At 40.3% G+C, this 26,056-nt stretch overlaps 1 protein-coding gene across 8 annotated transcripts in view; it reads right to left on the bottom strand.

The window, feature by feature from the left end:
* The window catches only part of MAGI2 (membrane associated guanylate kinase, WW and PDZ domain containing 2), a 1,446,279-nt gene that overhangs the window by 157,384 nt on the left and 1,262,839 nt on the right, over positions 1 to 26,056 (bottom strand). For all 8 annotated transcript variants that reach the window (XM_073238936.1, XM_073238938.1, XM_073238937.1 and 5 more), the window contains one exon: positions 4,380 to 4,411. In XM_073238936.1, the coding sequence (XP_073095037.1) occupies positions 4,380 to 4,411 (32 nt within the window). The remainder of the gene's footprint in view (positions 1 to 4,379; positions 4,412 to 26,056) is intronic.

Raw genomic sequence — 26,056 nt, 5'->3', positions numbered from 1 at the left:
TTATGGTATTTTGTTATAGCAGCCCAAACAGACTAACCAAATTGGCTTCATTTTTCATCTGGGCTACTGACCAAGATTTCATTTGAATAAGGGATGGAAAACCCCTAGCTGAGTCCAATTCCCTGGCATTAAACATAACCTCCAGGTGCCCAGAGAGGCCCCGTGGCTGTCAGCAGACCCTGGGTCAGAACCAAGCTATGTAACAAGAGTGTTTTTTCAATAACAATACATGAAGGGTAATAATTGGTAAATTTGCTTATTGTTTTTGGTAATTTTCTGCTCAGTGGGCCTTGTGCTACCATTGAGTAAACATCTTTAAATATGCACTTCATAATTGATTTGAGAGCAAAATTCTAGGAAGCCATTCTGGGTCCTTTTGGTCAGCTATTCTTGGTGTCTTTGCTGTGATGGGAAGGCCCACATTTGTAACCTTGTTTTACGAAGCTTTCACTTACAGATACTCTGTCTAGAAAGTGTTTGCTTCCTAGAGAAGCTGTGGTAGTCTAAACACAACCCCTCATTATTTTAGGTCATGTTCTTTCTTGGTTTTCACTTTAACTGACTTTAGATACCTAACATGTAGGTGCATTCTGGCTGCAAACATAAGATGTTAAATTGTGAAGAGTGAATAAATTAGAAATATGGTCTGGGTGGCTGTAGCACTCCACTTGTCTCCATAGGGTTTCAGCAAATGTCTATTTCTCTCCCCCACCTCCCACTGAGGGTATCTGACACTCACACGGGTCTTGCTATTGTAGTGTTCATTTTACAGCCACTGGAGCAACCATGCATCGGGTGGAATATTAGTATTTCTAAGAAACATTCTTAAAACTATAGAACCGATAATGCTTTGGGCGTTGCTGTAAAATATGCTATGGCAGACTGACAAGTTCTACAATTTCTGTAGCACAGAGGTGGGGAGTTAGTCAAGAGTCCAGTTCATGCTTAATAAAGCATTCACAACATCTTGCTGGGACATTCCTCAACCCTTGAGTCACTCCGTCAGGGTTTCTTAAAAGACGATAGAGCAGAAAATCAATGCGCCTTGGAAAATACTAGAAAAGCAGACTCACAGTCCTATGTGTTACCACTCCAAAAAGAATTATTCATTGGCTCCAGCCCAGAAGACCCTAGAGCAAATCTTCCCTGAGGTCAGAGGTCACCCTGCTCCCCAGGGCAGGCGTGCTGATCTGACAGTGCCTTTTGAGGGGCGCACACTGTTACTTCTTACTTTCTTAGACACCTTGGTTTCCTGACTTTACTTTCTAGCTGGGATATTCTGTGCTTACCTGTTTTTCTCAAAATTCATGAGACCTGTAGATTCTGATCTGTCCCCTTGCTCAGGGCCCTGGGCCTCACTTGCTCTCCACCCAGTGTTTTCCTGGACTTGACTTGTCTAGAGTTGGGCTACCTGCCAGGCTTCTCATTAGGTCTCGTCTGGCCCCAATGGTGTCCATACCCAGGCAGATATTTATAAACACCTCACTTGAGTAAGGTAAAACAGAAACAAAGTCGTTTTCTATACTTGGGAGAAGGCTTGCATTTCTGTGGGCCTTGGTGACTGAGTGCCTGCCTGCCTGAATGCCTGCATGAAAGGACGATCACTGGTGTTAGGCATGGGACATCAGTGGGCAGAATGGATGCACAGTCCACAGGAGGGGATCAAACAGTGAGATGGAAAACCCAGTCATGCTGTGGCTAATACATTTTGCCCTACCTTCTGGTTCTAAGGCACACACTGGGAGCAGAGAGGGCTTGTGGATAAGGCAAGTCCCCCCACCCCACCCATGAAATACTCTGTCTAGAAAGTGTTTGCTTCCTAGAGAAGCTGTGGTAGTCTAAACACAACCCCTCATTATTTTAGGGCAGGGCTGGGAGAAGAAGGCATGTGGCTTGATTCTATACTTGAAGAATGAACTTGGACCCCTCCACCACACACCCCGCCATCTGCTGAGATGGAGGGAATGAGACCTCACTATAATTAGTGTATTACTTGCTAAACAGGAAGTGACTGTCTTAACGTGGATTAGCTTGAGATGTGGATCAGTAGGATGGAAGAAGTTCAGAAAGTGACTCAGGACAAGGAGGAGGAAAAATCTCACTAAGGATAACATTTCCTTATTCTAACTAAGCTGACTGAGGATGCCACCAATCCTCCTTTGAGGAGAGAGTGTATAAATTTATGTGCTGTGAGTATATATTTCTGTATTTGTTTAAATAAGTATAGCGAACTATGCTCATTTCAGAGAATGGTTAATTTATTAAGGTTTTATGCATGGAGGGTCTCCTAGGATGACAATAGTTGGTGTTTTTTATCTCAACTTGTAGAGGCACTGTTTTGAGCACCTTACATGGATTAACTCATACACTCTTCACAATAACCATATTAGTTAATGATAACTAATAACATTAATGATGCTCGGAGCATTGTTATGTCCTCATTTTACAGAGGTAGAACTTGAGATACTGGGAACTTAAGCAGCTAGTTGAAGGTCACAAAACTTGTAAGGAGATGAGGCAAAGTTTGCACCCAGGTAATGTGTCTTCAGAGCTTGCGCCCTGAACCTTTTACCATGCTGCCTCTCACAGTCTTTAGTCTGAAGAGTTTCTGATAGACACAGGAGGACATTAAATCAACAGTCCTCTGTGTTTACTCAACCTGTGACGTGAAGTCCAAGCCTTAGCTTTTCTAGGGATGTATGGGCTAGCAATTAATTGTAAATTGAATTCCATGAAACCTTTTTTTGGAATTATTGACTATGGATGTAATTACTATAATGACAGCAAATGCTGCAATTATGTCAAATGGCATAATTGGTGTAAATGTGGTCCCTATAAGGAAATCACTAGATTGCATAATTGTAGTACCACAATGAGGTTGCCAGTTTTCTTGTTAGATTAGATAAAGATGTGTATAACCGCAGAGCCCAGATGTAACTTTAGTGATGAAAGGAAAGAATTATTTAGATTTGGCCAAATAAAGTAAATTTCATTTGAAACATTTTTTAAATACCTCTTTTCAGAAGCACATGCTTCACAACCACGAGTGGTCCACTAGGCCCATGTAGGTGCAGTTTTCCCATCGGATGTTCTCTGTGGACCAGATGAGCTTTTAAATCCCACCTAAGCTAAGCTACGTGAGAAAGTTCGGGAGTGCTGACATCAGTTTCCCATCTCCATCTCCCAGCTTCTTCGTCTCTCTTTGAGAGAAACCTGGAGCTCAGGCATATTATGGGGCTCATCATCCTTTAATTTCATGTCATCAAACCATTTTCAAGGCATGTCATTTAATTAAATCAGTTATAGCACTTGAAAAGTATGCAAATTATCTTATCTCCATTTCTAAAATGAGAAAACCAAGTAGTTAAATATTCCTGCAGTGAAAGAAATAAGAGAGGTATAAAATTAACTCAGTCCCCTCCTCACTGGCCACATGAGGGGCCACTTTGGTCTGAGCTGCTCATTGTGAGAGGAAAGAAAAAATTAGGTGGGAGATTTGAGTCCCTGAGTTTTTTTTGGACCCAAATCACTTTGCTACAGTTCTCTTTCAGCTGTGGGTTTAGACATTCCATGCTGGTGGTGTATTCTAACACCCTAGGAAATGGGATCCTGGAACGCCAGCTCCAGATCTTGGGACTTGGACAATTTTTCATTTCAATCTAATAACAAAAAGTAAAGACCATCTCTAACTGTGAAGCCAACTTGGCTAACCCAGCCTCCCAGAAAGATTATTAAAATCCATCAGTCTCCTGCAACAGCAGCAAAATGGCAAGATGATTCATTAGGGGACTTGGCTCAAGGAGATTAGACGACGGCTGAGATCCCCTTTTCTGTGAAGATTCAGCCCCACCTGGAGTGACTGTCAGGTTTGAGGGAATATGTATGTCTCTGAGTGTGAATATTCTACCCCCCTCCCCAACACATGTAGTGCTATATATATTAAAATGTTAATATAAATATATACAGAGCTATATTTCTTGTGGACCAGATTTAATGCACCTGTCAAGCCCTCCAGGCCTATAAGGTGCATTGTTTCTAAAAATTCTGTGTTATAAAGACTAGTATTTCTGACGGGGGAAGAACAAATGGAATATTTGTTTTGGAAATATTTTCAGTGCACCATGGTGAGGGAGTGTTAATGCTCATTTTATAAGTATATTAAAAACTAGGCAGAAATGCGTTTGCAGAAGGGTAAGATGAGTTAGTCTTGTATTTGTGGGACAAATACAAGACAAAGGAACTCAGAGGATTTGTTTTTTTTTGATATCACAGAATCTCAGAGGGAGAAGAGATTTTGAGGTCACTCAAGTCAACTCTTATTTAATGGGACTGTAATAATAACTAGAAATAAAGAAAGAAGCATAATAATTCCAACTTACAGGCTTTGGAGTTTTCCATGGAGAAAAGAAACCTGTAATAAAGAAAACAATATTTGAACTTTGAAAATATACCCCACTCCCACTTATGGGTGGCATGATATGAAGATAATTTCAAGTTACTCCGAATTAGTTACTTGCAAACAATAGCCAAAAATTCTGTCAGGCTGTATAGTTTTCTTCAAGGAGCCCAAACAATTTCACTTAGAATTGTATTAACGATTCTAAGAACACTTCCTTATTAGGCAGCTGAGGATTCGGAGGCACAGAGAAGGCGAATAACTATATGGCAAATGGTTAACTGCTTTACAAAACGTAAGACTGAGTCATCCTTAGGGCTTTCTGTGGTATAGCTGGAGGCAGGAGGTGACGGGGAGGGAACGTAGATAGAAGTTTAGATTTGTAAAGGTAAATACCTTTGCTTAGCATGAGAAGTAACACTGCTTTATATGGTTAAAAAAATCAGTCAATAAGCTTTCACTAGTCCTACATTTAAAACTAATGTGTACAGATATATTATGAATCAGATTCTATTACAACTTTTTATAGGACTATTTCCCACTGAGATCTCTACAGTAGATACCTGTTTATTATCCTTCTATTGCGGTGTTAGCACAATAGAAGGTTTTGCATGAAGAAGCAGCTCAAAATATTTAACAGAATGTCTCATGTATCATTAAAGCCATATTTTTTTGAACTTCTTGAAAACTCTTGCTATGTGGCTCAACGCTCTGATGATCACTGTGATCCAAATGACCATCAAGTAGTTAAAAGTAAAGGATAAATTAATTCCCTTTCCTTTTTCCCCTTTATTGTTATTATTTATCATACAATATGGTATCAAGTTTTCAAAAAAGGTAGTGAAAACAAACTTAAAACAAATGGGGAGTTGGGGGTGGTAAGGGGCTGCCATATACTGGCCCTGGCAAGCCAAAACATAATCTGGTGTGCAAAGCAAAATTACTTTCTTTTCATATCAGATCTCCCCTCTTTCAAAAATTTCAGTCATGTTAATGTTAGGTGGTACCTTGATAAAAAGCTCAAAAAAGAAAGAAATATTGGAAATATGCCACCTACTATGTTTATCACCTTTGCAACTGGGACTTGTACAAAATGGGAATAGTTGAACACCATAACCCATTTATAAGAAATATCTACCAAAACCTGAACACACAATTCTCTAGATGCTTAAGCAATCCAGCTCAAGATGGCATAAATACTGATGGCACCTCAATGCACTGTTGTGAAGAACTGTGCTTCATTTTATGAACAGACTGTAAGTATATAATCCATCATGTTTCTCAGCTTTCCTTGGAACCTGAGTTAAGCTGAATGTTCAAGGGTAATAACTGTCTTACCTAAGGAGAAGGCTAGAATTGGTTCACTTTCTCACCTACTCCATACATTCTTATTTCTCATTCGAACTTACAAAAAAATTCTGTGTTTTGATTATAGTTTATGAGGATTTAACCCCATCCTTTTAGGAAATAGTGGAGAGTATATATTACAGATAAATACATACATTGATCTTAACTTAGTCTGTAAAATGTCAATGAAAACAACTTGACTACTAATTATAAAGTGAAAAAATTTGTGAAGTTTTGGCCAATTAATCATTATTTTCAGTGAAGGATAAAATTTATTTGCTGTTTTATGGAATTACCAGCAGTAGCTCTTTTGAGAGAAGATGTCATTCATTTATGCATTCTCATAATGTCAAATATTCAATTATCTGCTCTACTTTTTGGAGTACCAGAGCAGATTTTGAGTATTTGCGGTTTTGCATTTGTTTGGTGCTGAGAGTTTCTTAGACTTTGATACTGATGTATTGAACATGGTTCCTCTGTTATGGTGCACTCATCTCCACGGGACATTATCTTAAGAGATGATTATGTCTCTGATGGAAAATGTGTGATCCTCTGACCTCTCAGCAGTTATGGTGCAGAACTAAAATGGTATAAGAGGGACACTGGTTAAGAGCAGACAGGGAGAGAGGGATGTTGAATGTGACCCCCTTTCATCAGAGTCACTTTGGCTTCTCATTTTTTTCAGGCTGTTTCATTCAGTCTGACCTCAAGCCATTGGCATGGCCCAGGATGTCTTTCCTGCTCCCATCATGGCTGTTTCTGGAGTACTCCTAATACTGAGTCGTGCTGCACAGCTTTCAGTCTCTGAAGCAATATGTACCCTTCCTGAGTCACTGTCAAGAAGAAGCAACTTGATGCAGAGTAATTTTATGTAGTAAGAAATAGCATCGGAATAGATTTCTTTAAATATAAATAACTCCTGTGGCCCTTTGTGTTTCTTTGGCAAATTATCAACCATGCTATAAACATTTAAATTAAGGAGACCAGAAAACATTTATTTCAGATATACTCAATTTGGCCCAATGAAACCAGAAGGTCATTTTCTACATGATTAAATTATTTTTTTGCTCAACTTCATTGGAAGAGCTACAGAAACAGTATAATGGTGTGGGTCAAACTATTATGTATTATAAATGTCTGAAAGATTTTTGTAGAGATGGCCTCTCTTAGAAAACTAGCTTAATCCAATTAACAGTAAAAAAAATAAAACTTTAAAATCCTTATTTCTGCAATGTTTCCTTTTCTAAAATCATCCTGGTTGGAGATAGATCACAAAAGCAAGACAAGCTTGATTTCCTTAGACTATTACTTCAGGCTTCCCACAGTCATTCTCACAGGGAAACAGCAACAGGGATACAGGTACATTTTTCTTACGCCTTTTAGTCCTCTTTATAAAACCACGGTAAAAAACAAAAGCCTTTAAAAAATAATAGTAACTATTTACTATTAAAATTAATAGTAATAATAGTAATTAAATAAAATAATAGTTCCTTCATGTTTTAGTTTATATCTGGCCTTTATTTCCCCTACTTCTATAGAAATCAGTGTATTATCATTCCCTTGTGGGATTAAATTTCTTTATAATGGCCTATGTTTTCCACAGTGATCATTTATTGGTGTGTGTGTGTGTGTGTGTGTATAGAAATAAAAACATTAATTAATCCTGACTCTTAAGACAACAAACTGAAAGACCTTAAAGAAGAGTTATAAGCTAACTGAACATGAGTAGGGACATAAAAGGAAAAAAATAAAAGAAAAAATGGGAATATTTAGATATAGCTAATAAGGAAATTAAGATGCATTTAATTTAAAGTGCAAACTGAATTAGATTCCTAAAATCTGTCTTTAGTGCCACAAATAAAACTAAAATATATTTTAAATTCTGCACATAAAAGTCCAATGAGATGGGCATAGATACAGAAGCATGGTACAAATAGTTCAGAAGGAAATTCTGGTACTTGAAAATGGAGGAGGAGAGAAGTCAACACAGATTGAAGTTTAAATTAAATCAACATATTGAAGTTTAAATTGAATTACACATGTCAACTACATATAATTTTTAATAAATTATAATAATATGGTTGCCAGGTAAAATATAATATGCCCAGTTAAATTTGAATTTCAGATAAACAATGAATAGATCTTGAGTATAAGCATGTCCTGTATACTTCATGGGATACATTGCGCAGGACACACTTATACTAAAAATTACTTGCTCCTTATCTGAAATTAAATTTAATTGAGAATTCTGTACTTTTATTTGCTAACTCCAAACACCCTACATAGGGAACATATATATGTCCTGGGTAGCCATTTAAAAATAAAAATACAATAGTAATGTCTACTGCAGGTAATAACTGCTTAGTTAAGTGAAAAACCCAGAAAATATTTAACATTTCCTTTTCCTGAACCCCCTCCAGTGTTCAGTGTGAGGAATCTTGCTTTAGGAGGACCGTAGGACCTCCCACTTCTGTGCAGCTCTGCAGAGCATTGGGGTGTGTTTGCTGCCTGCCTATCAGTAGCTTGGCTGCCGTCTCACCTCCCATGCCACAGAATCTATGTGGCCAGCATTAGTGTCACGAAGGACCATTTTCAAAATGATTGATGACTGGTCAGCAATGCTGCTGTACCCCAAGGGGAAGGTTCCACACAACGGCTCTTTTCTGGACCGACTTCTCCTGACACATGGAAACCAAAATGAAAGAATATCAATATATTTCCAGGAGCTCTGAAGGGAGAGCCCCTTTCCAGCATGCATTTGTGAGTTGTTCAGTAAGAGTTGTGTTTTTATTGTTATTTATTTTCCACAGTCCAACAAGATGATAAACTTTCTTTAAATCTTCCCAATTCAAGTCAGGCATCAAAATACAATGAAGGGCAACTTAATCAGGGAGTCCCATCATGGTATCTTCAATTTGGAATAACACCAAGGAGATATTTCGAGATTGCTAGAAATTTTTCCAAACAGAACTAAGTTTTTCAATATGCCTCTCTGCTCCATTAGATATATTGAACTCCTATTTGCAGAATGTGAAATGGTTTCTTCTTCAACTGAAGTATTTGCTACAACAAATGACTCTGGTTTTGAAGATTATCAGCACAGTTTCATGTATTTTATAGGGGATTCCACTGTTACTAAAACTGATAGAGATGCAGGGAAAACACTTTCCATTTCTCTCTTCCTTTAAGTAATGGAAAAGGAGTGGAACCACTTTGAAATAAAGACCTGTTTCACTGCAGACATCCATCTCCTGAGTTACTAAAAGTTATGTATTTTGTTTGCTTAAAAAAGAAGAGAGACACAACAATGTGAACATTAATCTGTACACTTCAATATAGTTAACGTGGCAAATTTTTCTTTATGTATTTTACCACACCTTAAAAAATAAAAAATAGAAGAGAAACAAGAAGAAGTAAAAATGAGAGTTTTTTTCGCAGTCCCTGTGGCATCCTGCTGCAAGGACAGGAAACTTACTTGGCCACCCACCCAGACCCTTCCACCTCTTGTTATTCTTTCTCAAAAAGGATTGTAGGCAAAAAAATTCCTCTCATGTTCCCATTGCATTTCTGAAAATATTTCAGAGACTGTGAGAAAGTCTTCCAATAGATGCAATCATTTTTTAAAAGTTCCCCAAAGGGGGAAAAAAAGCCCAGGGTTTTTAGAATTTCCAGTTAGGGCTAATTGAAGGAGAAAAATACCACTCATAAAGTTAATCTTAAATTTAAAGATCCTCCCATTTTTCCACAGCCTAGCAAATTTTTCATTAGAAATTCAGCCTTTTGTAAATAAAAGCCAGCATGTTAATGAACTAATTTCCATTAAAACTAGTTCAATGTTATTCACTTTTTTCTGGTTTTTGACTGATTCACATACTTCTTATTAAAATTCATTAAATGGGTTGAACCCTGCAGTTCCTTTAGATAATTTGTTAAAGCTATTGGAAGTCAGTAAAAGGGCAATTTTTCTTCATGAAAGTGACCTAGGCTAAAAAATGACCTTTCCATTAAGCAAGCACAGAAGATACACTGCTGGTGGCACCCAAACCTCCTAATACCATGTTTCAGCCAAGCAAAGTATTCAGGTTGCAAAGAAAATTTCTGGTCGGCTGCCATCTTTGGCCTGGAGAGTCTGCTTTTAGGTTGTGAGCTGAGGTTTTCTCAGCAATGCTTTAAAAATGATCCTGTCTGCATCTTTTAAATAAAAGTGTTTTTTGTACGGACTTTATACTATCAAGCTGTTTTCAAATGGCCATTTTCCCCCTGGCTTTGTTCCTTATGAAGAGAGCAATCCAACCATTTCAAGTAATCCCAGTGAGTATCTAGAAAGAATAAGTCTGCACATGTTGTCTTCTGATAAAGTCAGCTACATAAAGGCTATGTTCAAAATAAAGCAGGTGGGGTGAAGAGCCTTGAACAGGAATAAAGGAATGGACTGGGGGAGGAAGAATTATGTCAGGGAGGCTAAAACTCAGTGAGGTGAGCCCTGCAGAAAATACTAACAACTACAAAGGGCTTTTTCTTTATGTTCTGAACAAGACCAAGGGCATGAAGAGAGATAACTGCTCTGTATGTTTACGGCATACTGTAAACTCTTGGTGAGGAAAATGCGGAAGCATATCAGTATTTGAAATAGAAAAGTCCCAATTCTGAGAGTAAGATTTTTTTACAGTGATTAATGTATACTATTAAGTATATATATTTTTGAGAAACCCATCTAGAAACAGCTTTAAGTAATTTAAGACAGATTAAATGTCTGTTTTGGTACTGTACATCAACATTAAGTAAATATTTATCTGGTTGTGGGTGTCTCACAAGTACCATAAATTCAACACAGCGAAAGTGGAACCTTTGATATTTTCTCCTAATCTTCTCTCCTGTGTTTCCTATTTTGGCAAATTTCACTTGTTCCTCCAGGTTTTTAAGACAGGAACCTGAAAGTTATTCTTAACATCCCCCTCTCCCTCACTTCCTTTCACTAAATTTTGTCTTTTACCTCCAAAATCTATTTAAAATTGACTTCTCTCCATCTCCACAGCCACCATTGTAATCCACAACCACCATCATCTCTTGCCTGACCCAAGGCAACAGCAAATTTGCTGATGTCACAGAATCTGATCATGCTTAAAGTTCTTCAGTGGGTCACCACTGCATGTAGAATAAAACACTAAACCCGCAAGGTCCTACATAAACTGGTTCCTACTTACTCCCTAGACTCCTTATGGGTCACTACCCTTCACTCACCAAAGTTCCTTGAATAAGCCCAGCTTTTCTAGCCACAGGACCTTTGCACAAGATCCTTCATTTGCCCACCCTTTCTCACTCTTCACATAGCTACCTCTGACTCGTTCTTTATGTGTTAGTTTAAATATCACTGCCTCAGTGAAGATGTCCCTGACCTTTCATCATAAATCAAAGTTCTCTATTATAATTGTTCACTGCAACCTGTATTTTTCTTTTGTGTAGTTATAATTGTAATTTATAACTCTTTGTAATTATAGTTGTGAAATCATATTTATGTAATTATATTTGTGCAATTATTAGCTTAATGCCCATTCCCCCAATTAGAATATACATTTCATCAGGGGAGAGATATAACATCTATTTCACTTACACGGTATTCCCAGTACTTAGCACAATGCCTGACACATAGCAGATACTTCAACAGACATGTGAATGGACTGATAGTGATCGTGAAGAGTGAGGAGGACAGAGAGAGACAGTTATAATATACTTAGGGGAATGGATGAGGCCTGGTGATTTGCTAGGGGTGGAGGAGTGGTACAAAGGAGAAGATGAAATCCACAATGGCTTCTAGTTTGGGAACCTGGATGGATGTGGTGTTCTTAGCCAAGGTAAGAATAATAGGAAATAAGGCTCCTTTGAGTGGAAGATAGTATGTTATGGGTGAAATGAGTTTGAGGTATTTTGGAGAGTTTGGGTTCAAATGTAGTTTGATCTATGTTTCGAAGTTGGAACCAAAGTGAGTTTGGCTGCAGGTGAAGAGGTCGTGCAGCAGTCAGCACTATTGTCTGGCAGGAGATCAGAAGAAGATTTAGGATTAGAGATACAGTGTGCCAGGTTAAACTTTAGATAATGCAACAAAACTGTGTAGTGTGAAAAGAGAACTGTTTAGGGTGTGGAGAAGAATGAATGAGTGTCTGAGAAGTAACAGAGAGCCAAGTAAGGAGAAAGTTTCAAGAAGTAGTAAATGGAAATACTCATAAAACAAGGCTTTAAGTGGTTCGTCAAATAGGAGAGTCATTGGTGGACTCAGGGGAAGCAGTTTAATTGCTCTGAGAGAGGCAGAAACCTGATTTCAGTGGGTTTGAATGAATGGGAAGTGAGGAATTGGAACCCAGACATGGTCGGGGACTGAAGAGACTGTCACAGTGGCTGTGGGGGAATACAGCCCCCACTGAAGGAGGATTTCTTTTGAAATAAGCTTGTTTACATTACAATGAGAAGGTACCTGAACAGAAACAGAATCTGAAGATTCAGAAGGAAGGAAAGGGAAAATTGGTGGAACTGTTTCATGAGGAGACAAGACAAAGGGAGGAATTGATCTTAACGAGAGATAAGGAGCACCCCAGTCCTTACCAAGAGGCTGGAGCAGATTTACAGGGGGAAACCCCTACCCCACAGTCTACACTCTGGGCTGGAGATGGGACTGGACAGAATTTACTTATAGTGGCTGAAATAGCAAAATCAATGGGGGGGTTTGTTGGGGTTCTGGTTATGCAGGGAAACTGGAGGACAGAACAAAAATAACCTGTGTCAAAATGTTTGGTTCAGGGGGAAGAGGCAAAGATGTAAACAGAAAAACAACTTCTGAGACAGTATGGTGGAGAGCTTATGCACACAGAATATGGGGTGATAGTGACTTGGGTCCCAGAACCAGCTCCATCCCTCACCAGTTAAGTGGTCTCACATATACGTGGAAAGGCATATACTACCAGGATTCACTCTCAGGCTTTGAGTGAGACCCTGGGTTTACTTTGTGTCCACACCTGGGTGACTGTGAGCAAGTCCCCTAATCTCTGAAAGGCTCAGATTCCTTATCTGTAACAAACTAAAGATAATAACAGGAATTATTTTAGTGAGAACTAAATAATAACACACTTTACATTTTATCAATATAATATGGTGCACTGTTCCATTTAATGCTTTTGACACATTTTGAATTCTTTTTCTATAAAAGGGAGGTCTGCTTTTCAGAAAGGTGTGTGACAACTTCCTTTATTATCACAATAGATACATATTATTTTCTTAGCTGTTTTAGGCTTTTTGCTCTTTTAAGCTGCCTTTTGCTATATGGAGTATGGCTTGCTTTGATTTGCTTTAAAAAGAAAAGCAAACCATTGTTTTCATCCTATTGGAGTTTCCCATTAAGTTCCTTCTGATCCTGGTGAGAGGAGTAACCCACCTTAAGGTAGCCCACCCTAACCTCACTCAGTGGTCCTATGCTGCAGTAGAAGTGTTCCCTTAGTTTATAATGACTGTAACTCTACTTGTACAAATTGTTTCTAACTTTGCATTTTCCTGTAATTATTCATACAATGATTACTTAGATTTAGCCAACTGCACTGGTTTGAATGCTCACCACAGTTCCTTTTATACCACCCTTTCCCTATTTTTGGATTTTGAGTTCTGGTCTTCTATTAGTATATATCCTCAAGTTTTTCCTCATAGCATATGTTTGATGTCACAGGTAGAATAGTGGCCTCCTAAAGAGGTTTACACCCTAACCACTGAAACCTGGGCATCTGTTACTTTACATGGCAAAAAGGGTTTTGCAGATGTGCTTAAGGTTAAGGGCCTTGAGATGCAGAGAGCATTTTGGGTTATCCAGGTCGGCACAATCCCATCACATAAATCCTTGAAGGTGGAGATCCTCTCCTGGCTGCAGATAGAGATGGCAGATGAGGAGGACGCAACTTGCATTGCTGGCTTTGAAGAGGGAGGAGAAAGATCATAAGTTGTGCAGTTCAGAAGGCCTCCATGTACTGGAAAAGGCAAGGAATTGAGTCCTCCTCTAGAGACTCCAGGAAGGAATGCGGCTGTGCTGACATGCTGGTTTTAGCCCAATGAGGCCTGTGTTGGATTTCTTACGTATGGTGCTGTGAGACAACATCTGTGTTATTTCAAGCCACAACATTTGTAGTAAGTTATTATGGCAGCAATAGAAAACCTAAATATGTAGTATCTTTTCCAAACACTTGCATATGAATTCTAGTTTCATTAATGAATTCTTACATCCCAATTTATTTTTTTCAAATTCCCTGGGATTTTTCTGTTCTCCTCGTACATTTAGAAATGATGAGGACAAGCCTGAATCCACTCAATTTTTATTTATTTGCAAGTAACCTTTCATATTCTTCCCTGAATGATTGTATATTATTTTCTTAATTCTTTTAAATGCTTTATAAATTTGTTAGAATGTGCTGAGATATGAATTTGTTTTCATTAATTCTTCCTGGGATATAGTGAGTGCATTTGCTTCAGGTTTTCTCTACAGTCCTACTACTCCAGGTTTGGGGTGAGCACTTGCAGCGTCAGTCTCACCTGGGGCTTGACAGAAATCCAGAATCTTAGACCCCAGACCTACTGAATCAAATCTGTAAATTAACAAGATCCCCAGATGATTCACATGTACATTTGAGAAGTATTGCTCAAAGGATATTTTATTATTTGTATATTTGATCTTGGCTGTTTCTTTTTCTTTTTCAGTTTCTTTAAATTTCTTTGCCCATCAATATTTAACAGAAGCAGGCCATGCCTCTCCCCCGCTTCCAGGCGATTATAATCAAGGCCCTTGGTTCACGCTTCCTTTCTATCCCCCCTCCCTGATTACATGGACATCCCGGCCCTGCAGCCCCCAGGCCTGGCCTCAGATTTGAGATTCTTCATCCAGAGCGACATTACTGGTAGCAGAGTGGTGTGTACGCCTTTGCTATTAAGAAGGAATAAGGCTTGAGACCTGTTGTTCTGTACCTGGAGACTCTTCAAGTTATAGGGTTATCAGTGGACCCTGATCTCTACATCATTTATTTCTTGCAGTATCGGTTCTACTTTTTACTGACTCTATTGAATGTTTTCATTTTCTGAGGTAATTTCAGGCCCCCAGATGTGTTTATTATGGCCTTTTTTACTTTGTCAGGCACCAGTTTGCTTGGTTTTTCCATTTTAGCCTGCTCTGCCCATTATTATTTTTATTTATTTATTCATTCCTTCATTCATGCATTCATTCCAGGGACAAAAACATAACAAATTCTTTATTACACTAAAGGCAGTTTATGAGATATTGAATGAAAACACGTCTGTGTGGTAAGAGAAAGTGAACATGAAACTAAGGCATTTGAAGACTAAGTTTTATGATTTTACTGTTAGTACAGTTGTCCCTCCCCTTTTTTTTTTTAATTTTGGTATCATGAATATAGAATCACATGAACAACATTGTGGTTACTAGATTCCCCCATTATCAAGTCCCCATTATTGTTTAGAAATGTTTCCTCTTCTAGCATCTGAGTATTCTAAGCATGCTTTCTCAGTTTCTTCTGTTTTCTGCCAATTTGGTGTCATACTCTTCCTCCTAATCTTCAAGCCTAATTATAATTACCCCTTTCTCACATGCTTATTTTGTTATATGTTTCATGCTGACCTTTAATTATTTTTCATTCATTTATAAAGGGAATCCTCCAGATGCAGGCCCATGGCCTCCATTTCTAACCACTTGAGTGATTATGTGAAATAATACCCATTTTGGATTTCATACAACAGTGACCATAAATGCACAGCTTGTAGCCAGTTCCCCATTGCCAACAGTGTTGTAGAGCTTTGCTGTATTGTGGGGAGACCTCCTCTTGATATAGTTTCCTAACTTTGTTTGCTTGTTTCGGGGAGAAACAATTATGATTTAAAAAAAAGATGTTCTCTCCGTACTACCGGAGGCTTCCTATAGCTCTGTGCTCAGTGTAACTGTGCCACTCCTCAGGGGGCCATTAGTCACCACCCTCTCCTCTCTGCTTTCTGCTGTGCTGTTTTGGGATTTGAGATTTTAGAATTGGCTGAAAGAGAGTAGTTGTAGAAAGGGAGTGACTGATTATTCATGGGGGAGGAGGTTTAAATACAAACCCTCACTGCCCTTTAAAGCAGAACCTAAGTAGTTTTTCATTGCTAGCATCTGTGAATCCCTGACATTTCTCTTCTATGTCTTCTTGGTCCTTTACTGGAATGTTGGAAGAAAGCATATAGGAGTTTCTTTGGCCTGATATCATTTTAAATAGGACTTCTTCCTGCTCTAGTCAATGTAAAGAACAATTTCATCTCTATTTGTCTATTATAAATACAGTATAGACACATTATTTGGAAAGTAAGGTCTGAAATATAGGCAGAACTGACATTTTTTGGTTTCCTGTTTTGATTAACTTAACCAGCTAAGGCTTGAAATAAATCTTCACTTTTCTGCTGTCCCTGATTAGCATCACTTAGGCACTGCTAGAGGAGATAAAGGGCAAATACCATGATAGGATTGCCCTTGGAGTGCATTTATCTTTAATAAAAATCACAAAACATGAAAATAAATTTACTTTGTAGTGGGAATTCTCGGCACGATTGAGTTTGTCCCCAGCCCCTGCCATCCAGCTCCACTTTATCCCCCAGGTTCCCCTGTGGGACTTCCTAAAGAGGAAAGAAAGATGGTTTTAAGGGGTCTGCTGTGGAGTGGAGAATCATAGTCCACATCTTAGTCCATGGATCATTGGGAGGAGCTTCACTGAGTTTGTAAATCAGTGCTTCCCATAACATGCAGATAAAAATGCCGTCTTAATTTGGATTCTCCCAAAAGCAGACCCTGCAATGAGGACTTGGGCAGCCCTAGGAAGCACAAATGAGTTATGAGGAAAGTGAATCAGGGAATGAAACACATTAATGAGCAGGTAGTCACTCAGCACCGGGGACTCAGTCCCCCTGTTGATCTTAGACGCCACAGGGAACACACATCAGAACCTTCCTACTGCAGAATGGTGAGCCAGGGCATTCATCCTCTGATTCTCTGCCCTCACTGGGGCATGAGGATTGCTCCTCATTGAGTATTGCTCTCCTAGAGTGTTAACTCTCCTATGTTTCTGGGTTGTCCCTGCTTAAGGCTGAGGAAGCACCCCTGGTACCAAAGAAGCTTCTCAGGCAGAGAATGAGGCTCTGGGGCTGGAGACAGGGCTCTGCCAGTTTGCAGGAAGTATCCACAGCGGCCTGTGAACTCAGGTGGGCTGAGAAGGTGCAGAGGGGCAAACCTTGATGACAAAAACAGGCAGACATATCTGTGGCAGGAGGAAAGCCTAAATAAATATGCACTAAGGGTGATGATCTGGGGGTTTACACAGTGTTAACACGGGGATGATGAGTGCGTTTCTGCTCTCCTGCCAGCTGGGCTCACCTGGCTGCCTGCAGTGCTGTGCTGAGGAGATTCTCAAAAGGCACAGTAGGAAGCCGTTTCTTTATCAGTTAGCATCCCAGACATGGAAATGGGAGGACAGAAGGGTGGCACGAGGGCCATGTCATCGCCACACTGCTTTAAAGTGGAGACTTTTTTCATTAGTGTAAGTGCTGAGTGAGACATCTTTAATGAAGTAATAAATTCTTCCACAGATTTGCCTTTCAAATAGCACAGCATGTGGAGTGTCTTTGGTTGATGGGAGACTTGTCCAATTAACGTCATGAGTAAGACTGAGGTAAACTTCAAAAGCACAGCAGTTATAATAGGTGTCAGCTCTGCCATTTTGCTACATGTTTCAAGTATACATGTTAATGCGTTTTCTCACATATGTAAAAAAATGAAATAGTAACAGCATTAACTGGAAAATGATCAAAGGCAGATACTGTTGAACAGTGTCACTAACTGGTCACAGCATCAATGCTGAGTCAAGTATAATTCCTTTTTTGGGGAGGAGATGAGAACATTTAGGTTCAACTCTAGTAGCAAACATCAATGATACAATACAGTGTTAATGATGACGGATGTGTTAATTAACCAGATGGGAGGAATTCTTTCACTATGTGTATCGAATCATGATGTACAGTTTAATTTGTCAATTATACATCAATAAAACTGAAAAAAAATCTAAAAGAAAAAATAAAGTTATTAAATCAAGTGGGGGTGGGGAAAGTGTAATTTACCTGTCATAAAGTGTTAACGATTTACCCTGGGGCATGATTCCAAGAAGAAGGCTGTATGAAATACATCTCAGTAATGTGTACCATTGCAATTCAAATCGCTTTTAAGTCCTATGGTTACTATTTCATAACTATTCTTCAGTTTTTATCTCCAGTGATGCATTTGAGTCCACATACTGCCATCAGGTTGTGCCTCAGCCACTGCAGCCCGTCCACCTGCACCTCCTTCCATTTGTCCTCCACACTGTAGTCAGTCCTTTTTCCAAAGCATAAATCTGATCATGTCACTCCTATACTAAAAACCCTGCGATCAGCTGCCCAGTGCTTGTAAGCACAGAGTGGAAATCCTTCCCAAAACCTGAATCTGCTCTCCACCCACCTTTCTGGCCTCACCTTGCTCTGGACTCCCACCTACTTGACTATCTCTACTCTGGCGCCAGGGACCTTCCTCAAACCCTCTGCTTCCTCTCCGCAGGAGGTCTTTGAACCTGCTTTCCCTGCCCTCATCTCCTCCTTACCTCCTCTATTCCTTTGATTTTGGCTCCAGGGTCACTTCTGCAGGGGAGGCATCTGGACATCTCCGAGCCAAATCCCAAATCCCAGGCGTAGAGGCTCTCAGAGCCCCACGGACCGCTCCCTGACGTCCCTCTCACTTCCACAGCTGAGATCACTGCCTGGTAAGGGTATGACTTCTGAGGTAGCTTTCTGTCTCTGACATGAATCTAAAAGTTCCCTGGTGGCAGGGGTCGGGTCTGTATTTTTGTTCATTACTGATTCTCCCACTCTCAGCACAGTACCTAGTATTTGGCAGGTGCTCACTAAATTATTTGTTGAATGAATAAAGGAAATCAAAGTGCATTGTTACCAATACTCAAAATTTTCATTTCTCTCTGAGTAAAACCTCACATTTACTTAGCAGCTTATCATTTATTGTCATATATTCTTTGTGAAATTCCTGCGAAGGACACAGGGAAGGAATGATCACCCACATTCTGTGGAAAGAACTGAGGCTCTGCCAGTGTCCTGCCCTGAGGCATGCCAGAGCCCAGAGCTCCTCTTTGACCTGAGTCCAGAGTTCTTTTCCCACCGACAGTGTCTCACAGCAGGATGACAGTTTATTATGCAATCAGCAGGTTAGTTAATGGCTATGATCTTTTCCTAAGACTTTCCAAATCAGCATATAGACTTGCAAGAGCTGTTTGGATGTTGCTCGTTGGTTTTATGTTCACTTGGACAGACACAGACAGCAGCAGGGACAACCTGGTGGCACATGACCCTGGGGACTTCAGCAGTGGGCTGCAGTTATGAGGGGTCTCATGACCTGTTATGTATTTACTTGTTCCTTAGAGACATCACCAGAAGGAGCATCGTCCCAAGGTGTCATTCTACTTGGGAAGGAACGTTAACTCTTAGAGACCCTGTCAAGTCCCACAAGGGCAGACTGGGTAATCAGAGAGGCAGGGTAGCCACAGATGTCTGGGACTGAAGGAGCCAGATGTGTTGGACAGAGAGCAAAGCCATCTACAACTCTGAAGTTTTCCAAAATGTCATTGTACCATCCTATTTCATAGACAACAGAATGAAGGGAAGTCTCCTGGGCTGTCAGCAATATGCCCTGCTTGGGCCCTGACACACATATTGTAAGTTGATAACAGAGGGGACCCTCAAGCCACCTGATTCCTTGTTTTACAGATGTGGACACAGAGTGTGTCTCACCGAATAATCACAGAGCTGATGACTTAATCACTAGTGTGCATGAGCATCAAAGAGATGTAAAATCTTGTAGAGAAGGTAGTGAATCAGCTCTTACACTGTCGTCCCACTAACTGACCGCTAAGCTCAATACCACCACATTTTGTTTGGGTTTTAATCTTCAGAAAATTAGTGAAGGTAGGGACACATTTAGCACTGGCAGAACTACCTTTATTGTTAACAGTTAACTCTTAGTGATCTCACAAGAAGCCCTTTTCAGCTGAACTGAATTCCATTAAGTTGTCAGTTTACTTTTGAGTAATTTCCCATTATCTTAAAAGTCATGTAGAGAAAAGAAACCTACAAAAAAATAGAGGCTGCAGGTTTCTAACAACCTCACTATTTGAAGATAAATGGGGTTTGAAAAGAAGCGTGGCCCACCTTCTGTGCCTGCACATGACAAATGGAAGAGTTTGTGCCACCCAGATCCAGCAAGGCTCTCTGTGGGTCTGGTTTGCTTTTTGAAGCCACCTGAGTGCTATGAGGTTCCCTCTCACCTCGGATTCTACATACAGCCTTGGTGGGGATTGGATAGACCACGTCCAAATTTTTTTCCTCCTGGAATTAACCAGTTGAGAACTACACTTTATAGTAAGAGGCAGCGGATTAAGTAACAGGCTTCTCTCCACTGCTGGTACCCTGCTCGTACTGAATCTGGTACTTCATCACAGTTGACATTTCATGCCTCCTCTGTCCTTATCCACCTCCCACATGCAGGGGAACTGGGACATCATCTTCCTTCTGTATGGCTGAAGGTCACACCGTGGCTCCAGCCGCCCCTGCTGACGGGCTGCTCTGACTAATGATGACTAATGTTTTACAGGGGCACGTGCACAACCTGCTGCGTCTACCTTTTTAATGAGATCAGGGTTCACTCCTAAGTCCTTCTTTACTCACTTTATACTTGTTCCCTTGGGATTTCCTTCAGTCTCACAGCTTTAGTCTCTGTCTGCACAGGAATGATTTGCGGTGTTTCCTTTCTAATCTGACCTCCACCATTTATACTCCTCAGCCCACATGTACTTCCCTTCTCACTCATTCATTTCCTTCTCATCACTGAACAAATATCACTGCCTGACTACTGCAGGGCCAGCATTGTCCATCTGATGGCTTACTTGCTAAGACAAATAAGACTTGATTTTGCTGAATCTGCTATACCTGCTTCCTCTGTCCTCACCCCCTTTTCTCCGCTTACTGACCCTGGGGGTGAGCTTATTTGTCTCCAGGGCTTTTCTTCATATGTAGGACTTCCAAATCTGCTGCTAAATCAGCCCATCATTCCCCTGAGGTCAAGCCCAAGTATCCGTCTGTGTCTACACTGCCCATTCCCCAGAGCTCATGCCCAATAGTGAATGCAGTCTCCTTCCCCTATGGCCTGCTCCACCTTTGACAGTCCCTGAATCTGTAAATGGCACTAGCAACCACTTGGTCCTCTAAGCAAGGAAGCCTGGGGCTCATCCCAAATTTGTCCTCTCCGCCCCCCACATTCCATCAGTCCTGCAGGTCCATCTCCTCAATGATTTGTGTACTGACATGACCTCTCCATCCCTGTTTATGCTATCTGATCCAGAACTCCAGAACCACATACCTTCTTGCCTACAGCACTGCAAATGACCTCTAACTATCCACTCCATTCCTTTAAGATGATCCTTCTTACTGATGCTAGAGAAACCTTTAAGGGTATGAGCACTTCATTTCTTTTCTTCTATACCGGTGTCCCATTTGCTGAGGAAGGAAGTTCAAAGCGCCTGCCTGGGATCTGGCTGCCCACCTTGCCAGCCTCAGCTGGCACAAAGGCCCCTGCACACCCCTCTCTCCATCTATCCCCCTGCCCTGCACTTCTCAGAATACCAGGATGTTTGACAACTCAATCTTTCCCCCACCAGGCTTGCTTCTACCAGGAATCCCCCGCCCATCCTGTCTACCTGACAACAAACTGCTTCTTTTGAAGTCTCAGCCATTCCCCACAGCATAGTTTCACTAGTCTCTCTTTTCCAAGTAAACCTCACCAGTCTTGCCTCTGTGTCCCCCATAGTGACCTGGCCGCACCTGCATCACAGCACCTGGAATACATCAGGACACCTGCTTTTTGTTTTTCTAGCTTAAAGATTATAAAATTGGTTTATTGTAAAAGTAATTCAAGAATATTTCATTAAAATCTTATCCAGAAGCTACATAATACAACCAATAAGCAGTTAAACACTTTTACTTTAGGAATGGGGACATAAAACAAGAAAGAGTACAAGGCTGTGACCCAGACTTAGAAGGAGGAAGGATTCGGGTCCCGGAGGCCAGGACCAAGGGCCTGGTTAGGTCAGAGCACTGTGTCTGTCAGCACTGCAGTCCAGGCTGTGCTCATAGGAATATGAGAATGTAAGGCTCCTGAGGTCTGTCTTTGCATCCCCAGTGTCTACCAAGGTGACAGGTTTCTTTCAAGCATTTAGTGAATGCTTACCAAATAAATAAATAACACCCATATCTATTGTGAAAAAGAATTCTATAGTTTGATATTTGGTCTGTTTTAAAAAAATTACTTTGACTATGAGTATGGCTAATGCACTCCATATTTTCCTTCAAGGAAAGATCAGAACAAGGGGAAAGCAGCTTATATTTCAGCATGATACATACATTAGCTTAAGTAACTTGACTATGAGATTTTAAAAGAATAGAATTGCAGAATTTTAGGACTAGAATGGACCTAAGCAAATATTTTCTCTAAATCTTTCATTTTACAGATGTACCATCAGGTCATAAAGCTTATAAATGATGGAAATGGGATAAGATGCTTATTCAGTGCCCTTTTTGCTCTGACAGAGAAGTAGCCTTTATTAAGCTTTGATTGCGTGCCAGGCACTGCCATGGGACACACAGAGATTTTTATCATCTCAGCAGGTAGGTGGAGCTGCCAGTGTTATTAACTCATATCTTCTATTTGGTCCTCCCGCCTCTCTGGTTCCACCACACTTGTCCTGGACATGTACACTTCTTCCTGAGTCACTGACTTGTTGCTTCTCTGATCTTGAGCATCTCCTGAATTGCCTAACATGCCTTTCCTGGGGCTTGACCTTGACTACATTAACAATCCTCAATATTATCCTCTGCCCTTTCAATGGCTCCATCAGATTTGAATTCCTAAGACAGGTCACTAGGCCTCTGATTCATCCTTGGTCATCTGTTCTTCTGCCTCCCCCATGGCTTTCTTATGAGGCTGAGTGGTCTCCATGTAACTCACTCTAAGCACTGCTCTTCCCATTATCCAGCCCTCATTTACTCAGGAAGTGCCATTATACTCCAGACACTTCTTTCTCCCTCTTGCAATCAATCAAAAGTTTACTGTCTCAAATCTACTTAGGTTTTGAGATCTCAGAAGTATTTAGTTAGAGGACTAGACTAAATTCATTGCTTAGAGTGAAAAGATATTAGCATGATGCTGTGGGAGGCTGAGTGTGGTCAAAATCATGATCAAAGGTGAAATAAAATCATGGTGCCTAGAGAGTAAAAGGGTGCATTAAAGCAATGGACAATTTGATAATCATAAGGATGTGGGGAGAATACAGGGTATTTATATTATTCATACTCTAGCTTCCATAAGATGTGAAAGCTAGAATATTATAACTGATTTAAATGACACTTGATATAAACTTAATTAAAAAAATAAAAAATGCAAAACATAACTCTTTTAAAAGCCCCAGATAGTTGGCAGAGGGAGAGGTTCATGCTGGTATTCCCATGTTGGGCATGCATAGACTGTGTCCTCTTACACAAGTGTCTTTTTCTGAAATATGCCCTGATTCTGGATGGTTTAAGTGAAACATGTCACATGTTTTACGGATGGCAAAAAATGCTTGTTGCTTTCTTTTTCTCATCAGCTGTTTCAATTCATATATACAATTGATCAGGAAGTCTCCTAGCTTTCCAGCTACACTAGATCTACGGAGAAATAACACAAAGTAAGAAAAAGCAGAAAACTACCAATAACAGTCAGGTCCATCTCCTGAGTTCTTACTCTGTGCTAGACAATGTGCCGAGCATCTCACTTTATGCCATTTGATCTCCACAACAGTCCTGTGCGGTGGGTTCTCTTACCATTCTGTTTTACAAATTAAGTAAAACAGAAGATTTAGAAAGATAAAAAATAACTAGTCACAGAGTCACTGAATGGCAGAGCTAGGATTTTAAACCTAGTTCTCAACCCAATCATTGTTTGTTTTATTGTCTACAAACACAACATGGTCGAAAATGGCCAGTGTGACCCTATGAATGCCACACTCCTATTGGACTGTTAGAAGAAGACTAGGGGTGGTTTGAGGTGGAGTCCCAGTTCTGCCACTTCATGCTTCCTTACACGGGAGGTGTCTTGTTTGTAGGGCACTTAGTGATCCAACATCTGAGAAGGAAGAAAGGGGAGTCTCTTTGGATTTAGTAGGACTTGATATCCAAGGCATGGATATCCCTCAAACCCTGAGGAAATCCAAATAATTAACACTGAGTGAAAAGTGCCTATGACATAAAGGAAAAATTAAACCCAACCAATTGTAATGCTTACCCAGGGCTGAGGAAATAACCGGAAAGTACCCAGGAAAAAGAAATTCTATCTCATGATACATGGTCATGGGGAGATACCTGGACCAACACAGATGTTGGTATTTCTGATCATAAATAACCCGATCACTGCCTGGACAGGCAAGGAGGTGAGGCGGACGGACCCCGCCTTCTCTGCACCCCTGGACCAGGGCACAGTCACCGCGCCGGGGGCTTTCATCTTCTGGAACATTTGAGTCCTAAGCCTGTATTTTTTTCCCCCCATGATCTCATTCTTCTTTCGGGAAGACTACAAAAGTATGTATGTTTTCTCACTCTGTTCCCGAGGCCATTTGCTCTTTCAATGTTTGGTAAAGTGCTCTCCATTTGCAAGAGCCTTCTGTACTAAAAAAAATAAATGCCCTCACATACTTGACCTGTAAGTCTGGAGAACCATTAAGAGATGTTTTTTAGGAGTCAGCTTTGAGATTTCTGGAAATATGAATTATTTTCTGAAAGTACTTATAAAAGAGAGAAGCCATAAATAATGGTACCACAATCCAATTGAGAGACGAGGATAACTTTAAAAAGTTCTGAAACTTTAAAAGGAATATTAACAGAGGGTTTAAAGAATGTATTATCAAATGGTTTAAGGAATTATTAACCAATACTTAAAAAAATTAAAATATTAATAAATATTCTAAATTTACTTCACCAAAACCAATGTGTTAATGCCACAAGTCTATATGATTTATGACTGGCATTTTATTTCAGCCCTCCTTTTTCTGCTTTATGATGAGAATAGGATATTTATGGTATAAAAGCCAGTAAGAACCTAGCACAGAACTTACGCATCTTGGAATTCATAACTAGAAGGGGACCAGATGAGTATAAAATATCACTATTATACTCATCATCATTATTAAGTCTATTCTTCTCAGTGCCACGACTTTTTCCAGGCACTTAGGACACTATTTAAAAAAATTGTCCCCACATCTTTTAAGCTTACAAAGATAGTACAATCGACTTGGAAAAGCAATTGCTCTCCCCTGATTCAACATCCCTTTGATTAAAGACATGGAAAGCCCAGAGGGTCCGACTCAGAGGCAAGTGTCACACCAACACTTTCTCTTTCTCAATTACTTCAGAGTACATATATCATGAAATAGAATAGTTTGTTCAGTTGGTATTTTTATGCCTTGGATTGATCTGCTTCACCCTTTTATGCAGAAACAAAAGAAATGATTACTCTTTCCCTAGAAGGGTTAAAAGGAAAGTTTTTACCCATGATCTCTGAGGTGAATTATTAGGTTGTGTGGGCTAGAAAGATCTCCACTCATTATTTTCCATAATCATTTACATTTTGCAGAGTGAGTCAAAACTGCTCTTCTGGGCTTTATTCATCCAACATGTATTTTACTGGAGGAAGTGTACCAGCAAATAATAGACATAGTTCTGGTTTCCCTTATGAACAAACTCCCAGCTCCCAAAGGAAAAGCCTCATGGGGAAGGGGAGTTTCTGGGAATTACTGCCTGTCTGCCCATCACTCAGGTTCATGTCACCACAGCAGCCCCGCATGTTCCCCAGACCCCAGCCTGCCGCCTCTGGCTGGGTCACAGGCCCTGTGGGTCTGGCTCCTCTGCACCCCCTTCTCCCTGCCCACTTCCAACTTACTCGGAGCCAGCTCATCTGGCCCAGGCCCAGGAAATACCTGGGAGAAATACAGGTAATTTTACCTGCCAGCTTGCCTTCTGACCACTGCTTCTCTGGAGTCCCTTTTTGGGCTATTTCACTACTACTCTAGGACCAAATGCTGGCTACTCATCCAGAGATCAGTCGCCTGGCCACAATAGCCTTTCAGCTTTAATTCT

This window comes from Manis javanica, chromosome 6 (assembly GCF_040802235.1).
Source record: "Manis javanica isolate MJ-LG chromosome 6, MJ_LKY, whole genome shotgun sequence".
NCBI lineage: Eukaryota > Metazoa > Chordata > Mammalia > Pholidota > Manidae > Manis > Manis javanica.
The sequence above is the reverse complement of the archived record's forward strand: the minus strand, read 5'-3'. Positions and strand labels throughout refer to the sequence as shown.